The sequence below is a fragment of the Diabrotica undecimpunctata genome, chromosome 1, assembly GCF_040954645.1.
Source record: "Diabrotica undecimpunctata isolate CICGRU chromosome 1, icDiaUnde3, whole genome shotgun sequence".
Lineage (NCBI taxonomy): Eukaryota > Metazoa > Arthropoda > Insecta > Coleoptera > Chrysomelidae > Diabrotica > Diabrotica undecimpunctata.
Window position 1 is genome coordinate 201,002,114 of NC_092803.1, and position 26,053 is coordinate 201,028,166.

The 26,053-nt window shown below is 33.3% G+C and overlaps 1 protein-coding gene across 1 annotated transcript in view; it reads right to left on the reverse strand.

Moving 5' to 3' along the window:
• Positions 1–24,690, reverse strand: part of LOC140432860 (periostin) — a 188,342-nt gene extending 163,652 nt beyond the window's left edge. The window contains exon 1 of the mRNA XM_072521001.1: positions 24,309–24,690. Coding sequence (XP_072377102.1) covers positions 24,309–24,510 — 202 coding nt within the window. The 5' untranslated portion in view covers positions 24,511–24,690. The remainder of the gene's footprint in view (positions 1–24,308) is intronic.
• Between the last annotated feature and the right edge of the window lie 1,363 nt (positions 24,691–26,053).

Genomic DNA, 26,053 nt, shown 5'->3' on the forward strand with positions numbered 1-26,053 from the left:
GCTTACCGACGAACTAGAACAACTGTAGAGAATTACCAGACAAAGAGAAGAGAAGAAAAGAGGATACACAAAAGAAAAAAACAAAACCACCTAAATGAGGTACTTAAATATATAGAAAACGTCAACAGAGAGAAATAATTCAGAGCATTCTATAAGAAAGTTAACAAGGAAAGATGGCAAGGAAAGGCATTTATAATGAAGATATACAAATAATCCTGAAATTATATTGAAATCAGAGAGCAAGTATAAGAATAAAAGTGGTAAATATCAGACGAAATAAGTAAAAGACAGGGAGTGACGCAGGGGTGTATGCTGTCACCAATACTATTTAAATTCTATATTAAACATATTTTTCAAGAATTTCTAGTAAGTAAATATGCAGGACTAATTATTGTTAATGCAAAAAATGAATTCCAAACATTTGAAATTCAGACAATACTGTGCTTTTGGTAAGAACTTAAGAAGATCTATTACAAAAGATATGAACAGTACATACAATAGTTGCGGGATATATATCAAGAGAATTAAGTATTCGATATTCAGTAAGAATTCAATTCATGATAGAAACATTACGACAAATCACACCCATCGAAAAAGTAGAGTCGATATCTTCGAGCTATCATCACCATAAGTGGCTCGACAATCCGTTGTGGATCTTAACCTGCTCACAAAGAAGTCGTCATTCCTGTCGATTCCTGCCAACTTTCCTCCATCTTCTGACCCTGAGAATCTGTAGGTCTTTTTTCACATCATCAATCCATATCAGTCGTGGTCGTCCTCTACTTCTTGTGCCTTCTGGTTTTGAAAATGTTAATATCTTCGTGTATTCGTGATCTGACATCCTAGCAATGTGTCCAGCCCATCTAAGTCTCTACACTTTCACGAATTGCACAATATTTGGATTGGTGTATAACTGATATAGTTCAAAGTTGTATCTTCGACACCATAGTCCATTTTCATTTACGGCCCCAAAAATCTTTCTAATAATTTTATCTTCGAGCTATGATGAGTGAGAAAGTGGTCGAAACGTTGAAATTTCAAGAAATGTCGCAATCGAAAGGTCCATTTAAATAAAAAGGACGAAATTGTTTGAAAATAGTGATATAATTCTTCATGTATAAGTAATCTACGATCCTATTTGTTTGGTAGATTACTGTATGGCTAAGAAGCCCAAGCAGAGCAAAAAAAAGGAATATAAGTTGGTCTTATTTTGAGTCTAATAGTACTGCCTCCAATAATAACTGACAATTTGTTATTTTACTGTGCATTTTAGAGAATAGTACTTCTGTGTATGAAAAGGAATATGAGGCTTAACATCCCAATACGGGAAACAACAGTAAATGGCAGAACAATTTTTTAAGTAAAAATCGCGGCCTACATGTACAAAAAATTTAAGCGGTTGTAGCATAAACCTATAAGTTACAACGTGGCGATAAAAACGTAAACTTGCATTGAAATTTCACCTGAAATTTCCTCGAAACTACCGCTGGTTAATTAATCATACAGTTCATTTTGAATGGTAAATTTGCAAAGTGTAAGTAATATGGGGATTAAACACTCCAGTATAATTAGTTATTAATTCAATTACAAAGTTAATTCAAATATAAAGTTAATTGAATTATAAAATAATTAGCAAATCAAGCCACTTAGTGTTTTCGATGAACTATAATAAAATCTAAAATTCATTTAGTTTAAGTTTCAAGCTGTTAATAAGAAGCGGAATCATATTACCTTTGTTTGCAGCGTTATCGTTACGTGAAGTAGTGAAGTGAACAGTGATCAGTGCAGTAGTGTCTGGGGGCTCGGGAGACTGAGACCTCAGAAGCCTTAAAGAAGACATCAGAGAGGAAGACTGGTGAGTTTAATATTAATTTTTATAATAGTATTAATCTTAGCTCTAGGTTTAATTGTACTAACCGCGGAAATCTTTCCGAACATATATACGGGTGGAGTGGACCGTATTTTCTGTATGAGAGGTCGCCAAGTCGAAGGTAACCGTATGCTGTCATCTCTTTTATTGAGACAATTTTGTCTTTTTTAAATTTCTATGGCTTCTCGGATAATTCTTGGTTTATAGAAGCGGAAGAAAGCTATGATTCTGTAGTTTTCGAAATCAATTTTGTGACATGTATAAAGATGATGTTGATCTAGAGCTGAAATTGAGTCGGAATTTGCAGAAACAGAAATGGAATGTTCATAAATCTTATTTTGGATTCTACGATTTGTTTGGCCTATATAGGATCGGGGGCAGTCTGCACAAGGAATTTCATAAACTTCGTGTTGCACATTTGGAATGTTGTCTTTGATTGATCAGACAAGGGATGAAAGTTTTTGTTCGGGGGTAAATATTGTCGTTATTCCTCTTGATTTTAGAATTTTGTTGATTTTGTCAGTGATACCTTTGATGTAAGAGTCTTTGGGTTGAGACTTAGTGAGATTGGTATGGGTGGGTTTTCGATAAACAGAATGATGAAAACCTTGGCATTGGTTTTTTTGATGACAACGTCGAGAAACGGTAAGGATGAATTAGTTCTTACCTACACCGTGAAGTGGAAAAGACACCAAAGCATCCCTGCCATGGTGCCAAATGACGAATGTATCGTCAACATATCAACGATGTGGATAGCGCTCGCGTCTTGCAGTCTTCCATAAAGATATTGGCAATTACTGAAGATAGTGGGAAGCCCATAGGAGCACCATTTATTTGTTTGTAGAAATGATTTTGGAAGCTCGGTCGAAAGCTCGGCGCAATGATAATCGACGTGGTTCAACCCGGACGACTATTAAGTTTAATACTAATTCCTCTAATAGTATCAATCTTAGCTCTAGGTTTAATTGTACTAAATGCGGAAGTCTTATTTAAAAGAAGTTTAAAAAAAAATAGTTTTAAAATAGGAGTTCGAGATTTGGAAGAGAAATGTTGTTTTAATTTTCTTAGTAAAGTTATTAAAGAAAAATAAATTTTGGTGTTTTTGCCAGTTTGATAAAAAGTGAATAGTGGGAAATGTTAAGTTTTTGTGGTAGCAGCCAAGCAGTAGAAAAAAGATATTTTTATAAAAAATGTAAGTTTTATTTGAAATAGAATAAATATCTGAGACTACACTGTCGATATCTTTTTGAGAGGCTACCAGATTTGGAGAGTTGTAAGCAGTATTTGATTGTCAATATTTTATTTCGATAAGAGATAATTTCTTTGAGCAAAGATCGACCTAGGAGGAGGGTACCTTAAACTAGGAGAAGCAGGATTTTAAGAAGAGGAAGCCTGTTAATTGCAGGGCAATTTAAATTTTAATTTAAAATTTTCAATAGACAGTCTTAGGGAGATAGAGGTGTTTTGAAAAGTTTTCGGTTTGTGAATTGAAACAGTTTTCATTATCTGATTCATCGAATTAAAGAACACGTTAGGACCATACGATTTCTATGTTTTAATTTTTACTATTTAGATGTCATAATTTTGATCTGCTATAACATTTTGTTCATGTATATGGCAGGTATATGAATTTTGTTTTGGTGTATTATATTGATGAGTTTTACATTTGATATTTTTTTGATCTTATTGTCAATACAATATATATTGATAAAATTTATATTTGATATTTACGTGTATTTTAATTATTCCTTTTGGTTCTCTTACTTCTAAATACAACAACAGAGATACTGAGCCACGAGAATAAAGCATGAGACAAATTGAACTATAGGTAAGGTTGTTGAAGTCATATATTAAAATTTTAAATTCATATTTTTGCTTACCATAATATTATATAAAATTAGTTGCTTTACGTCGCAAATTGGATCATGGTATTAAATTTTTGCCGTAGATTTCAAAAAACATTTTAATATAAAATAGAAGGAAAAACGCCCAACAACTGTAAAATTATTTAGAAATAAAAAACTTTTCCCCTAGGCTTTCTGTTTTTATTATTGCACAAAATAGGTCAGAGTGTCTCTGCCCATTAAACTAGCTTTTTAGTTCAGGTAATAAAAAGTGTTTTATTCATTGCCTACATAGAATACTCGTTGTATAATATGCCCTTTGGGAATCGTTAAAGCCTTTATTCTGAGGCTTTATTTTTTTTCTTGTGTTAATTATATATCTCAGGTAAATGTTTTTCCGCGATTTAATAAAAACTCCTCAAAATAAAAAAATATTAGCGTGCTAAGAAATATGATTTATGAAAAGTTTAGCTCGGATTTTTAATATGTTATTATATTGTGTGAAGCCGCTTTTATATATTTACATTATAAATCAAGAACCTAAGCTGATCAATCGAAAATAGTGAGTATTAATAAATTTCAAAATAAAAGTTGTTATTGGAGCAAAATATACTTGACAATGAACATTACATCAATGAGAATTTGCAAAGCTTATAGAAGCAAGTAGTACTGACAATGAAAAAAATGTATATAAGTTTAAGTGGTTGCAGCCAACAGGGTCCCGTTTTTATTACGAACTGTCCGCTGAAAAGCAACTTTAAAATAATCATTTTTAACTATGTCATCTGAATAAATTGAAAAATATAATAGCATAATAGCATCATACCAACTAAAACCTAGTTACACTAACCGAAATAAAATAAGATCAAAATGATAATCCAAAATGATAGATAGAATGAGGGGAACAATTTTGAACCAAGATATATTTTATAAATTAAGGAAGAATGAAAACAAAAAATTATTTTATCCAAAGATTTTGGAACAGCATTAATAATAAGATTTCACAAATTTCATGGTCATATTTTTGTGCTGGTAAAGTAACAAACAAAATTAGAATCTTTTACTACATTAAGAATATGGATTTACTAGCAAAAGATACTTGCCAAAAATGCAAGATTTGCTGTAAAAATAAAACAAGAATATGTCCAAAAAACTATGGTCAACCCTGCAGCAAACCAACATTAAGCATGGTCTTATCAAAGCAGTCCAAAGTCTGTATAATGGAACGACTGCAAAAATTAAAACTTTATCAAGGATATCTGAGGGATTTAAGGTCACGAAAGAACTAAAGCAGGGTTGCAGTATTTCTCCTACCATTTTCAAAATTTATCTGAAACAAGCACTCAAGCTGTGGAAAAGAAAATGTAATGGCATGGGAATCCCTCTCAATGACGAGACTACACTGTAAACCTTATGTTTCGCTGATGACCAAATACTGATTGCTCAGGATCATGACGACTTGAGTTACATGACTATGAAGCTTATAGAAGAATATAACAAATAGGGTCTCGAAGTCAACATTAAGAAAACTGAAACCATGAGTGTTGGAGGGACAAAGTAGTCCATTATATTAGACGATGGGATAGAAATTAGATACTGTGATGAAAACAAGTACCTGCGTATGAAGATAACTCAAGATAGAACACTATGCTGCTATAAAATACAGAAAAATACAGGGAAGAAAAGCCATATCTATGATGAACGGCATTCTGTGGGACCAAACAATATCTAAAGCGAACAAACAACTCATATACAACACCATACTTAAAAGTGTAATCACATATGGCAGTGAAGTTTAGCCAATGAAACAAAGAACAGAGAACCTGTTACTAGCAACAGAAACGGACTTCTGGAGAAGAGCAGCAGGCAAATTAAGACGAGATCGGATACCAAATGAGAGAATACGAGAAATGATGAGAGTCAAGCATACAATACTTGATTTCATAAAAACAAAACAGTTAATATGATACGGCCATGTACAGAGAATGCCAGATGACAGGATTCCGAAACAGATTTTGACGTTAACACCACAAGGAAGAAGAAAAAGAGGAAGGCCGAGAAAAAGCTGGAAAGAGGGAATTGAAAAAGAACTAGAGGAAAGAGAAATCTCTCCAGGCATATGGTTAAATAGAGAAGAATAGCGGTTAGGAGTCGGAAGGCGTCGGAGAACGCTGTAAACCGATAGTAGTAGTAGAATATGTCCAAAATATGGTCTTTTGTCACAATTAGGTTCGCTAAAGAAACCTTTTGAGATAATGTCCTTAGATTCAGTAGGACGATTTGGAAGCAATCGCTCGCCGAAAAAATGTCTAATTGTAGACCACTTTACCAGATATGCGTTTACATTTACTTCTAAAACTTAAACGAAAGATGATTTCATGAAAATAATTGCCAAAATTCAAAATAAACACAACATAAAAATATTATTAACAGATCAAAATCCTGAAATTAATTCTAAAATATTTAGAAATTATATAAAACATTTAAATATTTAATTAATCTTTACAGCAGTAGACTGCTCATTCTCGAGTGGATTAAACGAAAGACTTAGAAAAAGATGCAAAAAGATGAAACCAAAATTAGAGCATGGACAAAATTAGCCGACGAATGTATAGATGAATACAATAAAACAGATCACTCTGTAACTAGCTGTAGCCCAAAATATTTGCTTTTTGGAAAAGCCAATCCGATTGTTCCCGATGAACTGTTTGAAGTGACAAACTTACAAAAAAAAACAAATAGCCTATAAAAATTCAGTACATCATGAATAAAATAAAAAATTGTATGATAAAAATAGAAAATTCTATGATTTAAAAGAGTAAAATTGGGTATATGTACAAAATAAATCAAAACTAAATAGAAAAAACTTGACGAAGTAAGACTAGGTTCATTTCAAATAAAAAAGAGAATTTCAAATATTTTATATGAAGTAGATATTGCATACAGAAAGAAAGATTTCGTTTTTTACATTTCAAAACTAGTGCCTTGTGATAAACGATAAATGGTTTAAAATTTTTATTATTGTCACTTCCACGGGGTTCAATGAATCATACACTTCCTGTACACATTTCGGAATTATGGGAATAACTTGTTTTCTGCTATTATAAATATTTTTTCTGATCAACTGTACATCTTCTACAGTAAGAGTTTCATTGCCAGTTCGTTTAATTTCTCTGTGTATCAACTTCAATCTTCAATCTGTGTCTTATCTGGGACATATAAGTTGATATAGAATATTACAACAACTGATCCTTAAAGGCAAAATAGAGGGCCGTATAGGTGTAGGAAGGAAACGGGTTTCTTGGTTGAGGAATATACGAGAATGGACTCGGATATCAAATGCGGGACGATTATTCCATATTGCAGAAGATCGAGAAACCTTCGCAATGGTGATCGCCAACGTAGGATAATTCTAATATGGTACGCGAAGAAGAATCAACTTTAACGTTTTTTTACACAAATCGTCCATTACCTTCCGCTTAATAGCCTTACTTAATCTTTGCCAGTTTAACAATGTATTTGATAAGCTTTCATGGTTGTAGTTATCACTAAATTATCACAAATATTTATAGTTTTAACAACTGCTTTGCACCTTATTTCTACACACTAACAACGTTTGATATTATTAGCAAGCAATTTATGACAGTTATATTTGTAATTATCAATAACTAGCATAGACTTGCCCTTTTCGCTTAAAATTTCACTTATTTAAAATTTCTCCATGATGGACTAAAGATATTCAAACCAACTATAAAATTCGCAAAAATATTGTCTTATACATTTAAAAAATACGTACAACCGGGTTAAAAAACACAAACTATTGTGAATTACAACGTAAAAATATTATTTAATTTTAAGTCTATAGTTCGTGAAATATTGTCTGGATAAATTCGGTTTTTTCGTCATAAACGTCACCCTAAAAGCGATACTATTTTAAACATACGAACACGCCTCGATTTACGTCTTAAAGTAAGGCCACTTATGCGACTGTATACAATTTTATAATAAAGATCAATTGTCATTTATATAAGCCACTAAGTGATGTTATAAAACGATTTAAACGTTTCCATTAGAAGACCGTTCTCAAAAATTCGACGGCCACGAAATATTAACGATAAAGTCAGAAAGTTTTTTAAAATACAGAAAATTTATCAATTTTAAAGATCAAAGGAAAACACTTGAGTTAAAAGGAAATCAGACATGAAAATTATATATAAGCAGTTATTTACGCTGTAAAAAAACGGTAAATGTATTTTATGACTAAATCGATCAATGTTAGAAATGCTTAAATAATATTCGTTGATTTTAAGTATGTGGTCGAAAAAAGTGAAAAATATTTTTGTCGATACATATTTTCATATTGAAATTGTTACACAGTAAATACAATTTGTGGATGGACGGCTCTTTGTAGCTCACCTTCACATTTTCTCTGACGTGGTCTAGGCTGACGTGGTCTGAGCTGACGTGGCTGAGCGGTGTGGGTTGGGATGGGGGTTTGACGGTTCTTGTATTTATTCATAACACGATACTGTTACGTCACGAGTGAGAGGAGTAGGCAGATTAGGACCCCGAACTCGAATGGAACCGTATCCATCTTGAAAATGGCTCCAGAATGGGTGCCGAAACGTCGAGCATTAAATTCTCAACGCGGTTCTTCCTGACAGTTAAATGTATTTTATGACTAAATCAATGAATGTTAGAAATGCTTAAATAATATTCGTTGATTTTAAGTATGTGGTCAAAAAAAGTGAAAAATATTTTTGTCGATACATATTTTCATATTGAAATTGTTACACACTAGATACAATTTGTGGATGGATGGCTCCCTGTAGCTCACCTTCACATTTTCACGTTGAGACAATCGCATTAAATCGTTTAGGATATTTGCTCGTTCGTCTGCTTCAGTTGCAATGTTTGGCATATCAATAACATTCCCATCATAATTGATGGATTCGACCGTTACTTGATGGAAATTCATTTTATGTAACAATAAAACACATTTGGCTTAATAGCCAAACACATAAAATAGAAAGGAATAACACCAGCTTTCAGAACAAATAACAACCTAGGCAAATATATTAAAAACAACAAGAGCCAACATAAAAAACACTTACACAGTGGTGTGTACAAACTTAAATGTGGCGACTGCCCAAAAACTTACATTGGTCAAACAGGTAGAAATTTTAATAAACGAATAGCAGAACATAAAAGGGCTTTCAATAATAGAAAAACAGATTCTACATACGCACTTCACCTTCTAGATCATATTCATTCTTTTAATGACGAATTTAAAATTCTCCACATTCAAAATAGAGGCCTTAAGCTATCTTTATTAGAATCTATGGAAATCAACAAATTAAAAAACACAGATATAATTTAGAATGACCAGCTTGAGACAAACAGTTCTCCCCTCCTCAACCTATTTCATTAGAGACTATAAAGTGTAAACCCATACCAAAAACAGATCACCTGAGAAAGGCAATCAGCCGAAACATCTGTAGTGATAAGAATTTAAAATAAATTTTGTGAAAGTTTGAAAACAAAGTTTTCAGTGTTTTATTGTTACATAACATTCCCATCATTTGCAACAACTTCTTCTGTAACTGGCCACATCTTTCTTCATGACTTAATTATTGTCAAGGGTTGTATTTTATCACAGACCTTAGCCACAATGAAAATCACAACCTTCATGTTGATTGGCTTTAATACCTTTGTTACAGTAATGAATATTATCATTACTGTAACGAACGTGCTTAAGACAGTTGAATTTTAACATGTAATATTTCACCCTACTTTAATGTCATTGTTTCTTTGAGCAGTATTTGTTTTTACGATTGGTAGGATGCTAACCTTGCCAATCACCCTCCACATTTTATCCGGGCTTAGGACCGGCTGTAGTAACCGCAGAGCTACTCAATCCACCCCGCAATCACCCCAGGCAGTGTTAGGCAGAAACAAGACTTGACACAGAGAGAACAAAAAGGATGTTAGAAACAGCAGAGATGAAAAATTGATGGTAAGACACTATGGGGCAGAGCTAGAAGTACAGATATACGACATAGATGCAAGGTGGAGAACATCAAAAACTGGGTAAGAAATAGAAGAGTAGAATGGAACGATCATATAAGCCGAATGACAACAAATAGAGTAGTAAAGACGGCAGGAGACGGTTCCCCAATAGGAAGACGATCAGTAGGAAGACCGCGCAAACGATGGAATGACAACTTACTGGAGGCACATTGAAAAACAGACAGAGTCATGTCTATATAAGAAGAAGAAGAAGAAGAAGACTTTAATGTCAGTTTTATCTGTGAAATCTACTGCTATAAGAGGGATAAAGGTTACATCAAGACTATTGGTTTTTAAATAAATTAAATATAATTACATAGATCTTAAGGCATATAGATCTGTAAAAAAAATATATAACGAGAACGGAATTAGATGGCAACAATTTTATTTTATGATCTATAATAATCGCTAAACATATTTCGTATATCTGTTGTTTAAACAACAAATTAAAAAAGAATTATCTCAGAACAATTGGTCCTAATTAATGTACTTATTTTTCTCACTAGAAAAACTTTTAAAATTTCAAAGAAAATAAAAAGATCGTTATCCTCGGAAGGTGTATGTACTTACTTCAGACCGGAAGCACGTTTGAATAACACTTACTTTTAACAAGACACACAAATTTACTTCAACCTGATGGTAATACTTAGCAACTATCTTACTGAAACAATTGCCCAACAATAGCGTAACCGAAGGTGTAAGGAGGTTTCAATTATTATTAAAGCAATTAAAAAACAAATTAATGTTTCTATTCTTATATCAATATTTAAATTTGGGAAATTAGGGTTAAATAGTTAGTATTGGTCTCGGAAGTCATCTTATCTTTTCGAAGGGAGGATATCACCAAAAATCTGAAAACTGCCTATCCCTGCGTACGTTAGCCGTTGCCGTTGTACCGAGGGTTTTGTTAGAAACTCTTATTTCCACCTCTTATAAAAGAACAAATCCGTAAAACAGAAATTTTTGATTTAGGAGGCACACCCTTACAGAAAATCCTGGTTCTTTAGAAAAGGAAATTAGGTATGATGCTAAAACTTTTACCTTATAACATTCTCGTTACAAATACAATGGCTAATAAAAATACCAGAAGGATTTCACAACGACCAATTATGATTATTCTGGCAGACAAACTTAAGCGTAAGGAAAAGAAGTAGTGCCACTGCGAAAAATGAGATAAACGTGCAATGGAGAAATAAACAAAAAAATATAACTTCTTCTATTTTTTATGTTTTTTTTAAATGAGGTCTCGTGAACTAAAAAATCAAATAGGTATCGCGTTTGGAAATACGTATTAATAAAATTAATACTGAGTACAATTGATTAATTTATATTATTTATATAAACATAGAATACTTATTATTAATTATTGTTCTTGTAAAGTATTTAGAATAAATAATAACGTGTTATCTTAATATGTTTTACGATATCAGGTTCCTGGTATATTTTATAAAGTTCGAAGTTGTATCGTCTTCTCCACATTCCATTGTCATTCACTCCTCCATAGATTCGCCTTAGTACTTTTCTTTCGAAATATCCTAACGTGTTTTCATTATTTTTTGTTCAGGTCTCTGAACCATATGTTAGGACTGGGCGTATTATTGTTTTGTAGAGTTTTATTTATGTTTTTCTCGATATAGTTGTGGATTTAAGGAGGAGATTAAGCCCAAAATAGCACCGGCCGCGCAAATTCTGCGGTTTATATCTGCGGTAGTATTATTTTCAGGAGTTGATATAAAGGAGTTGATCTGGAAAGACAGGACGTAACAAAATACTTGGGGGTGTACAAAGATAAGAAAATTACGTGGAAACCTCAAATCGACGACATTGCAGAGAAAGCCACAAAGAGACGTCGACTGCTCAAACGTCTCACAGCAACAAAGTGGGGCGCCACGCAAGATGTCCTGGTAGTAACATACAAAACCTATGTCCGGCCGATATTAGAATATGGGAGTGAATCTACAATAACTGCGAGTACAAACACCACCTCCAAGCTTGAAGTCGCCCAGAACACTACCCTTCGCGTCATCACCGGTGCTCCAAAATCAACACCGATTACATCAATGGAAGCCCAGACCGGTATTGAACCAATACAATGCCGCAGAGAGCAACACGCGTTAAACTTCTGGGAAAGGCAAAGACGAATACTTCCACAAAAATGGGACGAATATAGACAAGCAGCCGCACGTCTTAAAACACAAACCACTCCGCTTACAGTAGCAAACCAAATCATGGAAAAATACCACATTGTCCTGTCGGAAGCCGCCCCCTTCCCAGTGCAAACCACACTGGCCCGTTGTCTACCAAATACAGAATTACTGCTTGAAAACCATAACCACCCGAAGCACTTATCGTCAGACATTGCCCTAAGGAAAGCCGCCCTAGAGACGATACACACCAAGTACCCAGCACATAAGTGGCTCCACATCTACTGCGATGGATCCTCGATGCCGGACTCGGGAAGAACAGGAGCAGGATATGTCTCAACGTTCTTCAAAGGCTCTATAGCTGTGGGTGCCCCTCTCACCAACTAAGACGGCAAAATTGCTGCTATACACGAAGCTGCAAAAAATCTTGAGAATTTCCAACACCCCCAAAAAGTTGCCTTCTTCATCGACTGCCAAGCCGCAATCCTTGCCCTGTCGACAAATCCATACACCGACTGTACCAAAACAATATCTTGCCGCGTCCAACTATCGAACTTGATGGAAAAAGGGTGGCTGATTACTCTACAATGGATCCCTAGTCATGTCGGTGTTGAAGGAAATGAAGCGGCGGATAAACTTGCAAAAGAAGGCACTACTCTTCCACAGCCCCCTAGCTTCCAATCGTACACATCAGCAAAGTCCACCATTAGAAGAGGAATTAAAGCGAAGATAAAAGAGCAGCAAATACAAGCCGGTGCTGGACATTCTTGGGCCCACCTAATAGAGTCACCAATCCCTCGCAACTTGCCGAGGCCCATTAGTGTAGCCGTGTTCAGAACAACTACGGGGCATGACTACCTGGCCTCCCATCTACATCGTATCGGCGTCTGCGAAAATGACAACTGTCCATTATGTGATCAGCCCCAGATGGATGCTGCTCACCTTCTAGAGTGCCCAGCCCTGAAAACAGACCCACCCGAGGAGGATGAAGATCGCCTACGAGAAACGGCTCATCTATACTGGTCAGCGTGCCACCAAATGGCTAACATGCCAAGGGTGGGCGTTGACTAGTAAGTAAGTAAGTAAGTATTATTGTTTTGAAGAGTTTTTTTTTTGTATTTCTTGATATAATTGTGGATTTAAGGAGTAGATTGAGCCCGAAATAACATCTGTTGACTGTGCAAATTCTGCGGTTTATCTCTGCTGTAGTATTATTTTCAATGTTAAGGAGCTCTCTCAGGTATACAAATTCGTTCACTGCTTTGATGACATCGTTTTCTATAACGAGTGATCGTAGAAGTTGTGGTTGCGTGCTTATATTCATATACTTCGTTTTGTTGGTGTTTATTATTAAACGCATTTTTGTACCTGATTCTTTTAATACTACATACGCCTCTCGTACTGCGTTTTCCGTTCTCCTAACAATATTGATATCATCAGCATAGGCCAGGATTTGCACTGATTTATTATATATTGAACCAGTGGTTGGGATTTGTGACATACGTATTACTTTTTTCAGGGCCAGATTGAACAGTATACAGGAGAGAGGGTCTCCCTGGCGCAGCCCATTATTTATTTTAAAAGATTCAGACAGTTCTCCCGGAATTTGTACTCTACATTCAGCCTTTTCAAGAGTTAGTTTTGTTAAATGTACCAACTGATTTGGTATTACTAGCTGTTTCATTGCTTTGAACATTTCTCTTTTATTCACATAGTCGTAGGCTACTTTGTAGTCTATAAATATATGATGAGTATCAATGCCATATTCCAGTGTTTTTTCTAAAATTTGTTTTAGAGTTGCAATCTGATGAATTGTTAATTTATCACCTCTGAAACCAGCGTAGTATTTTCGCATTTAGAAACGTAATTCCTCTGTGGTTAAAGCATTCAAAGATATCTCATTTTTTGTGTATGGTATAAAAAACGATAATATCGATAGAGCTATAATAACATAATAGCATTATTTTATACAAAAAACTAATCGACGTACAAATACTTAACATAAAGTCAATATTAAGAAGAAGGTTTTGTGCTAGTCTCGATGTTTACATAAGACATTGTTAAAATATGTATTTTCCCCATGGCAGGTTTTTTACTTGTCCACCAATGGACTAAAGCAAACTAAACGAACAATGGTGAAAAAGAAAACTAGTTGCGTCAATTAACCTTTTCTGTTTTTGTAGTTTTCTTAGTCTGTACAACATAAAACTTTCGTGTCTTAATTTTGAAAGTTATTTGTTACGAAATTAAAAGAGTACTTAATTGAGTTGTAAAAGTTGACTCGTATAAAGGACTCAACACAAAGTGCCTGTATGCATTTCCTGGAAAGTTTCCTAAATTTTAGTAATTATATAGAATACTTCAATCAACTTTTATTATATAGAGATGCGAAGAGAGCAACATTTATAAAATAGAGTATTTATTGGGTATTTCAGTCTCTTCAGACTGAAAAAATATATCTCAAAAAATATAAAAAAACTCATCTGACACTGATGCAAGAAAGTTTAGCTACGGTTAGGAACTAGCAAAAGAAGTACAACACAAACCGTTTGAAATTACTCAAAACGTGCTGACAATCGACCCCAACAAAGTATATAGATATTGACCCATGATACCCCAACTTAAATAAAACTAAGTTAAGCTGTTTTTATCTCAATAAAAAAAAGACAAACCAAGAATAATAGGTCAAACTGAGGAACGTAGCACTACCTTACCAACCCTACCCAAAATATCTGGTTACCTTAGACAGGATTCTTTTGTTTAAAAACACCTACAAATAGATACATAAAAAAAGTACTACAATACATTCAACCAACCAACAGCTCTAAACGATTAAAGGAACTCACAGAAAACATTTCGTTGTAGTAAAAGGCACGGTAAACTGCACTGGTGTTCTCCATAATGTTTAAATTTTGCTAAATTTTAGGTATAAAATAAATATATGTGTAATTATCCCGTTGTTCATAGTTTTACATATTTTGTTACATTTTTTTTAATAAATAGTATTCTTGCATAATGTTATTTAACGCAAAAATTTCTTTCACCTACTTGTTTAATAATTTTTTTCTGAAACAAATACTACCGTGCTACGGATAACTAATATTCAAAGTATATATACAAAGTACCAAAATATTACTTTTAATTTTTGTTACAAAATAATTCGGAGTAAACTAGAACATTTTGTCAATTTAAATAAAGGTGGTTAGATTGGCCAGATGTCTCTTAGAGTGTACCGTTTTTGAGACGTCTGCAATTACGGGTTAACGTTAGGGTTTTGGTAAATATATTTAACTTTTTATTTTCAAATTTGTTTATGTACGGTTTCCAACCATTTCTTAACTTTTTATCAAACATTATTAAATTACAATCGGCATTCCTAATGATCATTAGGCTAATTTGCTTAATGTGTTTGGGATCTTTGTAAGCGGTTATATTATATTTTACCTCTCAAGCACAACAGTTAGAAAGTTCTGTCATATTGATCCAAACTCAGTATATTGTAATTTAAACGTGTAGTTTCAAGTGACCATTATGCCTAGTCGTAAGTTGGATATTGATGAATTAATTGCAAATTTGCATAAATACTTTACCATGAAAAGAGACAATGGTGGACCTTTAAAGTCATTATTATGTATAAATCAACGCGTTTGTGACGCACTTAAGATAAGTGAGAGTAAGCTAAAAACTGGAATGAAGATCTTACTGGGACTGAGTATCACGAAAACAAGAAAACAACTCGTAAACATTCTAGGAGCATTGACTTACCAGGTGAAGAAAAATTTTAAATTCGCAATATTTTGTATCGAATGCGTGAAAACAATCAACATGTCAGTTTAGTTACTTTACTGGCCAAAATAAGAAAAAGACAAGTTTCTAAAATTAGGGGAGTAGCCTTTGGAACGTGTTTAGAGATTTAGGATTTAAATTCAAAAAAGAAAATAATAGGTTACTTATGCACAAGGAGTAGTGTGGTTCATAAAAGAATTAAATTTTTGAAAGAATATATTAGTCTTAAATCTAAAAATGCAATATTCGTATACTTAGATGAGACATGGATATTTGCAAAGGGTGGATTTAAAAGAATTTGGCAAGAGGACAGCATAAAATCAAAACACACAGATAGCGAAGGCAAAAAACACATCATTCTTTATGCAGGAAGAAAAGAAGCCTTTACAGAAAACGCAGATTTGATTTCTTCTTCAAAATCAAAGTCTGCTGATTACCATGAAAAAATGAATCCAGATATGTTTATTAAATGGCTTGACGAGAAACTGTTACCTAGTCTGAGTGAACCATCAGGTATAGTTTTGGATAATGCACATTACCATTCGGAGATTTTGGAGAAACAACCAAAACAGTCGTGCAACGTACCGAGCAGAAAAAATTGGTTAGTTAAAAGTAATATCAATTTTCCGGAATACGCATTCAAATCAGAGTTACTGGAAATTTCAAAACGTAATGAAAAACCAACAGTTTATAAGTTATGGACATCAAGTACTATGGCTACCGCCATATCACTGCCAGTTTAATTCCATCGAACACATCTGGGGTATATGTAAAACGTATTATGATAATCACGTCGGAAGCAGTGGATACAGTGACGATGCAGTTAGAGAAATGTGGCAAGAAGCTCTTAAAACTGCAACTCCAGAAATATGAACTAAAACTGTAAATAAATGTGAAAAATGAATAGAAGAGTGGTGGATCCGGGAAAATAAAATTAGTGAAATTAATCCAGTGATTATAGATTTAAATAATGATAGCGGTAGTGAATTTAGTAATGATGATGATGATTTATAAATTTAAATAATCAGTAAGTACACAATTATAATGGTATTTACAAAATAACTGTACAGCAGGTTAACCATTATATTTATACATTCATTATTAGCCAAATAAACAATAATATTTCAAATTCCACTTGAATATTTGCTCCTCATTTTATACAAATTAACTCTAACTGATAATACAGGCAAACATATTCTAAACAAAGTAAGTAATTAAAAACATTATAGATAACTCCAGTGCAGTTTACCGTGCCTTTTGCTACTACAAAAGATTTTCTGCAAATTCCATTAATCGTTTAGAGGTGTAAATTGGTTGAATGTATTGAAGAAAAAACCTTATTCAGAATCTCTGAGGTAGTAACTGGCGTGCAACTGCGGGCATACTACCAACATCTGTGCTAAGTTTACCCTACAATGTGGCAGAGTACTGATCTGGCTAAATAGTCGCCATGTGAAGATAGTGGAAACGCAGCTTAATATGGTGGCTGTATCAAGACTACTCCACTATATTAGCTGCCCGTCCTTAACCATTATACCTGCGCCTGTTCTACGAACACAGATCTTGATAGATGGAAAATTTGTGCTATTATGACAATCTTCACAATTTTTGATTTTATACCTTTTTTTTTTCTTTAAAATTTGTTGTTGATTTATTCTCGCTCAAAAAAAAACGATGAGAATTTCATGTTACCAAAAGTTAATTTTTCTGTAACAATATTAATTATTTCTTGGTTGTTTTTGAGTATTTAAATAATTTCATTTTTCAAAATCTCATCAGGACTAGCTCATATCCATTTTCGTTTTGTTTTTTATAAAACATTTTCATCGCATACGCTTTGTTTCGTGCAAGGAAGTTCATTAACTTTCCTGATGTTTCTTTTTGCCTTCCATTGATAGCATTGAAATCTCCGATTACAAACATCTTTTAAAATTTTACTTCATTAGTCGCTTAGATTATCTCGCCATAGAAAAGTTCAACGATCTCGTCAGGATACGAGGACGTCGGTGAATAGAACTGTGCTATTTGTATTTAGATTTTTATATTTTTATAAGGGATATTCCAGAGAACGATAATTTGGATCTAATGAGAAGGTTAATGTAGAAACTAACGCATTTTAGGGCTATATACAAAAAATATTCTGAAAAAAGCTCATTGAATTTTTAGAGAAACTTTAAAATCTATTAATCCCCTAGAAAAAGACTATATAAGTCTATATAAAATAAGGTTGCAATAAAAACAAAACAAAAAATCAAAACACCCTTTCGTTTTTTTATTTTCTCAATGTGTGCGACATAAAATCGTTGAAAAAGAATAGTGATCTGCGCTTACATTGTACGAGAATATTATACCAAATTCATTTAAAGAAGAAATTTAATCACGCTAGTTTGAAAAAGAGCCTTTCTATGCTGGCTATTTATTTACAATAATTTATTGTCGTCATCCAAAAATCCAGAGACTATTTTATTAGATACAACATTCTATTACGTAGGACGTAGAGGAATTTTTGAAAAAAGTGATTGGGCAGTTAGGGATGTGTTCATATTGTTTAAATATCCATATCGATTGTTTCTAAGCATTAAATTCACTACAATATGTTAGTTATTACTTTATTGTTATTGGAATATTAGAGTCAGATATTATTAATGAGTGTTTGGTTTGTTCTCTGAAAATGTATTTTAACGCTTGTAATATGGCATTTAAGATACTGTATGATCTGGAAAAATTAAATAAATATTTGTCATTGTTGTTGTAATGTATCAGCCACGTACCCAAGGGAAACAACCCCACCCCCAAACGCAATCGTTAATCAGTTAGCCCGGTATGTAACAAGTCAACATAGCAAGAAAATAAAAGAAACAAAATAAGGGGTAGTTAGCCTAAAAAAAAATAATTATAATTAATTAAATAATCATTATATACTCCAAATTAAATAAAGAATAAAAAAATTCGACACATTTTAACGTACACATTTCAAATTAAACAAAGAATAACAATTCGACCTAGTTTAACACAAGCTCTGAATGTTTAAAAATTACGACACCTCAGACCTTCGTGGAAAATAATACAACAAAGCATCGTATGATCCATTTTAACACGTGGAGCAGATGGCACGATCAGCAAAAACTCTAGGGGAAAGCGGTAGGACGCGACGCTTGACTTCGGACTGTGACGGGTAATTGAGGGTACGCATTCGCGGTACATAAAAACGAAGAAAATCGGTCAACGGGGCAGTGAGTGCTAGGCAACCTAGGAGGTGTTAATCGGTCAGCTGTCCCGGTGTGAATCAGCTCAGTTAGCGCGGCATCGTATCCGACGGGAAGGTAGTGCTCCCAGAGTTCATTCAGACTGTTCCTGAGTTCCAGTTCGGACTACAAGGCGTATTCTTTAGCTAGGGCCTAAATACGCCAAGGCAAACGAAACATAAATACTAACCAATGGGGAAAAACAGTTAATAGTAGGTTGTCCGCCTTTTATACTCTTTGGTAAAATCTCTTCTCGTCTCCCTTCGGAAAATTTGTTAAAACAATAATTAGCTATTTCGTATATCGTGTTGTATTAGTTGTAGATTTACGATTTATTAATATATAGTAAGTTTGAAAATTGGCTTTGTTCTTTCCCGACCCGTTTCAGGTAGAGACTAGAAGAAAACACACTTTTTCGCTTTGTACATCTCTCTGGCTTCTAACTTAAGCCAATAACCTCTAACTCTTTACAGGGCCTGCATCTGAACGTCCCTCATACCCTTATCCAAATTTTCCTACCCTCTTGTAAATCCGCGAGGGCGGAATCACGACCGTTCGGACTAGTTGGACCAGTAAGCCTTTGCCTCCGCTCCCAGAGTTAAGTCTCCCTTAAAATTATAGACGTGGATGTTAAAATATTAACAGTGTTTATTACAGTGGAGACAGCGGTCTTTCCCGGTCGTATTACATTGTTCATGAATACTCCTTTGCTTTGGGAAGACTTAAATGAATCAGTGAAGATTGGGTGTTTACATGTGGGGTTTTGATACTCTACAAAGGAAGGCTGTGTCCATTTACTAACCAGATTCTGAAAAAATTCTGGTGATTAAGGTTGATATGTAGCGGTGAATTCAAATATAAAAAGGTAATGGAGAGGTGCTGTTTTGATGTGAAACGATTGTAAAAGTATAAAAGTATTTTTGTGAGCAGGAATTGATGAAATTGATGCTATCCTTGAAGCATATGATAAACTGAGAGTTCGTCATCTGAAAGATAGGGATGGATCGCCCAGTTCGTAGCGTGGCCTTTCTGCAGGCATTGTTCTGTAAGCTCGAAGAATTTTTCTTAATGTGGTGTTGTGTATAGTATTTAGGCATTTTTTTATTGAAGGTCGAGCAAATTTATATGCAATACAACGAATAACACATGTATTTTTTAGTACCATTGGGCCATCAGATTCCCAAGACTTAATTACTAAGGATCTTAATAAATCTAAATCCTATTGACGTTAGACTATCGATGTAAATTTCTTCATGATAAAAGTTCGTCGAATATAATAACCAGAAAATTTTTATGTGAGATGCAGTTTAGTTTCTGTTTGTATAGAAATATTGATGGTATTTGCAGTTCTGTTATCTTTCTTTTTGAGAATAACATGCAGTTGGTTTTGTTTGGGAAAAAATTGTACCCAGACATAGTAGATCAACGTTTAAAGTATCTTATGCATTGGTGAAGACTTTGAGCCATGGTGCTAAAGTATTTTCCTTTGATAAACACAATCATGTCATCTGCGCAAAGTCTAGCTACAACTAATTTCTTTAAGACTTTTAATACGTCGTTCATAGAACTTTAAAATAACGTTGGGCTCTAAATGGACTCTTGTGGGGTGCTATTTAATTGATTCTTGGTTAAAGATATTAAACCGAAAATGAGAACCTGGAATTCTCTTCGAGATTAAGAATTACGTGTACAATTGAATGGTAGTCTTCTATTTTCGTATATGTGAATATGTTTTTATTTTATATATAGTATTTTTTGTGACTTACTTTCATAGTTGTATTTTGTATATAGTTGTTTCATAGTTTTTTGCAACTTTTCTCTTGGTTGAAGTGTAAAGTTGTGACATTTTTTTTTTGTCTTGTGTACTAGGATAGATAGGACTAATCGTCTATTTGTATAACGTTTTATTAAGTAAGTTGCCTATTAATTTAGGTTCATTGCTATTCAGTTGAAATAAGGTTTCGTTTATCAGTTGGACCTGGGTCTGTTGAGTGGTGTGGTCCCCGTATTACATTTTTTATTTTTATATTCTATTGTAAATCTGTTTAATTTATAATCATCTATAAATACACAAAACAGTTTTTGGTTCAGTAATAATTTATACTTAATAGATAGATTGCATCACAGACATCTAATGTCTATTTAAATTATAATCATATTTCCAATGTATATATTATTTATTATACGGAGAAGGATGTGGTGAATTATTCATTCTCGATATGTCATCCTAGAACACAAACAGTGGATTTAGTTTCCTTTAACAAGATACATGAGTGCAACTCTAATGTTGATTTGTATCCTATAAGGACTGTTGCGTTTTAGTTTATATTCTGGACGTCAGTTATCATTATAGAACTTATATGACTCTGCGGATACTTAGCGATTATTTTAGTATTAGATTATTCTTAATAAAACATTACTGCGAAAATTACATCCTATGTTAGTGTCATGTTTACGTCGTTATATATGAAGGGTATACAAATCGTGCATTGCTTTTTTAATTAACGTCAAAACCAACTTTAAAATATCGTATCAGCGTAAGATTAACTATAATTATAAAAGTCATCATTATCATCGTCAATTTTCTGAGTATTGTGAGGTTGTGTAGTCCTCTTTCGATCTTTTTTGCTTACAAATTGATTGTGCATTCGGACACATTCAATCTTATTTCTGCATTTCATCTTCCTCTCGATCTTTCTTGGCTTCTTCGTTAGATTGTGTCCCCAAATGGGGATATATAGTGAGTTAAACTTTTCATAAAAAGTGCCGATTAAATCAAAGTGCTTGTGAGAAACAAACTTTTTATTGTAATATTTTTTATCACATGCATGTTTGAAAGTTCACTTGCATAAAAATCAAATAAAAAAATGAACCGCAAAAGAAATTTGTCAATGGTGAAGGCAGTGCGAGCATCGACTCTCCTAGATTTTGGGGGTTTGACTCCTAGGGTTGAATTTAAAAATATGTGTTACAATTCATTAAATACTACCTAACGCTCTCAGAAATAACCCAAATTTTTTTTTAATCCCAATCCATGTAGTAAAACAAATAAGACAAAATTATTGGCACATAAACTTTAAACCCTTGTTTTGAAAAATTACCCGTTTTTGTGTTGTGCCACTATTGCATGCAGCCGAAGATATGTATGATCTTTCTACTCTTATACGAGCATTATACTTACAGTGTATTAAAAAAAATAAACAATTGTACCAGTGTCTATTTACTTTTGGGCTAAAATTTATCTTAGGTTATAATACATTAGCATAATTTCATAGTTTTTCTTTGTTAAAGTAATTACTATTTAAATGGGAATAAGCCACAATTAACGGTTAAAATATGTTTATTGACGTTTCAATTTCCACTTCAGAAATCGTTCTCAAAATACAAAAATTAGTAAATTAAACAAATTTTTGTTTTTTTTTGTTACTTAGTGAAAAATTGTTCTAATAATTTAATTTTATCTGACTCATTTATATTGACAATTCAGACATACAATATACATTTTAAAGTAGACGACTTTAAAATGATATTGCCAATATTGTTGAGTTGAGCTTACTTATAAGATAGTTCATTCGATTACATGAAATCAACTTTAACTTGAGAATATCCATCAGAAAAGATCATAGCATGTAATTCGTCTTTAAAAAGAGAAATACATGCCATGATGACAGTAAAATTCTCCTGTTAGTGATTCCATAGTAAATTATGAGGGAAAACCCAAGAAAAAAAACCTCATAATACTATCCCGAAATGGTAAGTATTTGGTCGTGTATTTAGTTTACTTTCAATAAACACCAAACTCTGATTTTTCATGTGTGTTATTTAAAAAACATAAATTATGTATGCTCTATATGTTACTGACTTACTAATAATGGTATTTTTCTTTTAATGACTTCCTCTTTCAATATGGGTAACCAGATCCTACTACATTCTGCCGAGGAATTTGCGACACAATTGGTCTTATTCAGTATAATTAGAGCCGCTTCTTTGATTTTTCTCTTTTTATCATCCGTTTCTTTTAGGACTATATTTGAATCATTCCATTAAATCCTATGTTTATTATCCCATGCGTGTTTACATATATGAGATTCTCTATTTTTAATATAAGATTGATGTTCACTTATTCTAACATTTAATGGCCTTGATGTTTCACCTAAATAAAACTGATCACATTCACAAGGTATTTTATAAATGCAATTCTTTGTCCGTTCTTGTTCATTGTTAGGATTGGTTTTGGACAAAATAGATCTCAACGTGTTTGTTGTTTTGAATGTTGTTGAAATGTTGAATTTATTTCCTATCGTTTTAAGTTTTTCTAATAATCCTTTTATGTATGGTATTATTCCTTGTGTATGCTGTAGGATATTGTTCTAAGTTGTTCTGTTCTATTCGATCGATTGTTGAAAACTCCGTATTTATAAACGATAAAGGATAATCATTTTTTAACAAAACAGATGTTAACAAATGTTTTTTCTCCAAGAACAAATTTTCGTTAGAACAAGTAATTTTGGCTCTATCATATAAGGATTTAATGATTCCCTTTTTAATATTAATATTTTGATTTGATTTGATTTGAAATTTAAATATATCTTGGTGTGTGTTGGTTTTCTGTACACCTGATTTTCATATCCCGTATCGTTCTTAGAGATTAAAACATCCACGAAAGGTAGTGTGTTATTATATTTATTTGTATATGGTGGTAATAATGTCGAAGTAAGAACTGATCTTGTTCTACTGAATTTTTTTAATGCAATTGCATATTGCTTGGTATTGTTACACCTGTGCTTCCGTGTGTAGCAGCTATTGGTCAAATAATGCTTCTAATGTGTAACGCTCGTCTTCAAGTATTTCAAGAAATTTTCTAAATCGACAGAATTTCTATATTCTTCATTGGTCAGCGAATTCTTCAGACCTAAACCTAGCTAACAATGTACACGATATTCTTCAACGATATTTTTCAAGTAAGAATCTTTCTTTTAGTACACTTACGCGAAAAGTTATTTTTTGTTTAGAGAGTGGGCTGCAATTGACCAAGACTAAATTGATCACCAAATTTTAAATATGAATAGAATGTGAATAATTGTAGAAATAATTATTTTTTTACATTATAAAAAAATATTACACAAAACATAGCCAAACCTAACAATTTTCTGACCTAATATAATAATGGTGGTATTGTTTAAACGGATAATTAAAATGTATTTTAATTATCCCTATACATTGTTCATGCGAGTATGAAATTTACAACAAACAAAACAAGTCTTGCGATAAATAATAGTTTATAGCTTGTATTTAGAACCACAAATAATAATATGTATATAACGGATATAAAATAGCTAATTGTACTAACCTGATATTTTAACATCATCGTTGCTAAACACCAACCAGAGCGAAAAGAAGTGATCAACTTTGTGATTTGCCGTTAGCTGTCCATCAATTCCCGAAGTGTTCGGCAGGATAACAGCTCCGTCTACAAGGAGTAAAGTTGAGCAGGTCATGAGGACGCACACGAGGCATGAGCCCCCGACACCGGCTCGCCGTACCAGGACCATGTCACTTGTTGAAACGCGCGACTAGCAACTGTGAACTGCGAGACACCATAACACAAACTGCCGGCTTGTTTCTGTGTTCGACGCGGCTGTACTGCCTTCTGACTCTGTGTGGTGTGGTAGACAGAAAGGAGGAAGAACACGCAGTCGAACAATCGATCCGCTAACATACACTGCTATACTATTGTTGGTAGATATTTTGTAAATTTTATGTGACATAAAGGAAATGTCACTTTATAAGAGAACAAGTGTATAAACCAAAGCTAAAGTTCCGAAAATTTAGCAGCTTTCAGCACAAAATTACAATAAAGGTTTATTATTTATACGCTAACTTTAAGGGTCATTTAAATATGAATCGTAAATAAGTTTAACAAATAAATTTAAATTTGTGCTTTATGAAAATAATCATTATTATCTATTATATTAAATGTTATTTAACTACAATTTTAATAAAATACGTTTATTTTGATGTTTGTGGAAAAGTGGAAATCCAAACATCAAAGCGAATAAACGTATTTTCAGTTACAATTGTCACAAACACACTGCTATGTACCACTAAATGGGTGTTTTTCTTAGAGGTATGGAACTTTCTTTCTTTCTTTCTTTCTCCCCTTCCTTTTACCCTATCAGGGTGTCGGATTTGGGCTAGCTATTTTAATTTCCATTTACCCACCTCTTCCATTCTTTTCTGTTTCCTGTCATTATTTTCAATTCCTCGAGTGATTTTTGTTTAAGTTTTCCTGCCTCTAATACTTGCTGTGTCCATTTTTTTCTTGGTCTGCCTTTTTTTCTTTTTTCGATGTTTTTTGCTTCATAAACTTTTCTTGTTATTCTATTGGATTGCATCCTAATCAGATGCCCATACCAGTTCATTTGTCTCTTTGCTATTTTGTTCATTATCGGTTCTTGGTTGGCCATTCTCCTAATAGTCTCGTTGCTTAATCTATCCCATTTTGTCGTTCCAACTATCCTTCTTAGATGTCTCATCTCGATTACGTTTATCCTGCTCTTATGTTTTTCCAGAATTGTCCAGTTTTCACTTGCATAGAGCACAGTCGGTATCACTATTGTGTTATATATGCTCCTTTTCCCATTATTGGGGCTAACGCATAATATAATTTGTTTGATTTCTTTGCCCTATTTGTTATTTCCCAGTCTATTTTTCCGTCATTAGTTATTATACTTCCCAGGTATTCGTAAGTTGTTACTATTTCCAATTCTGAGTTTTTACATTTTATCTTTATTTGATTATCTTCCTTATCTCCTTTGCCGCTGATTATCATTATCTTACTTTTTCCCTCGTTTATCTCCATTTTGAGTTCTTCTATTTGTTCTACCCATATATCCATTAGTTTCTGCATTTTATTCTCGGAATCTGCTATTAGTACTATGTCGTCTGCATACATTAAGGATTGTTACCGGTTGTAATCTGCGGTAACCTATTATTGTCTGTAGTTGATTGGTTCTGACTCTAGTGTTTCTTATCAATTCGTTCATTACTATTACGAATAGCAAAGGGCTGAGACTATCTCCTTGTTTAATACCT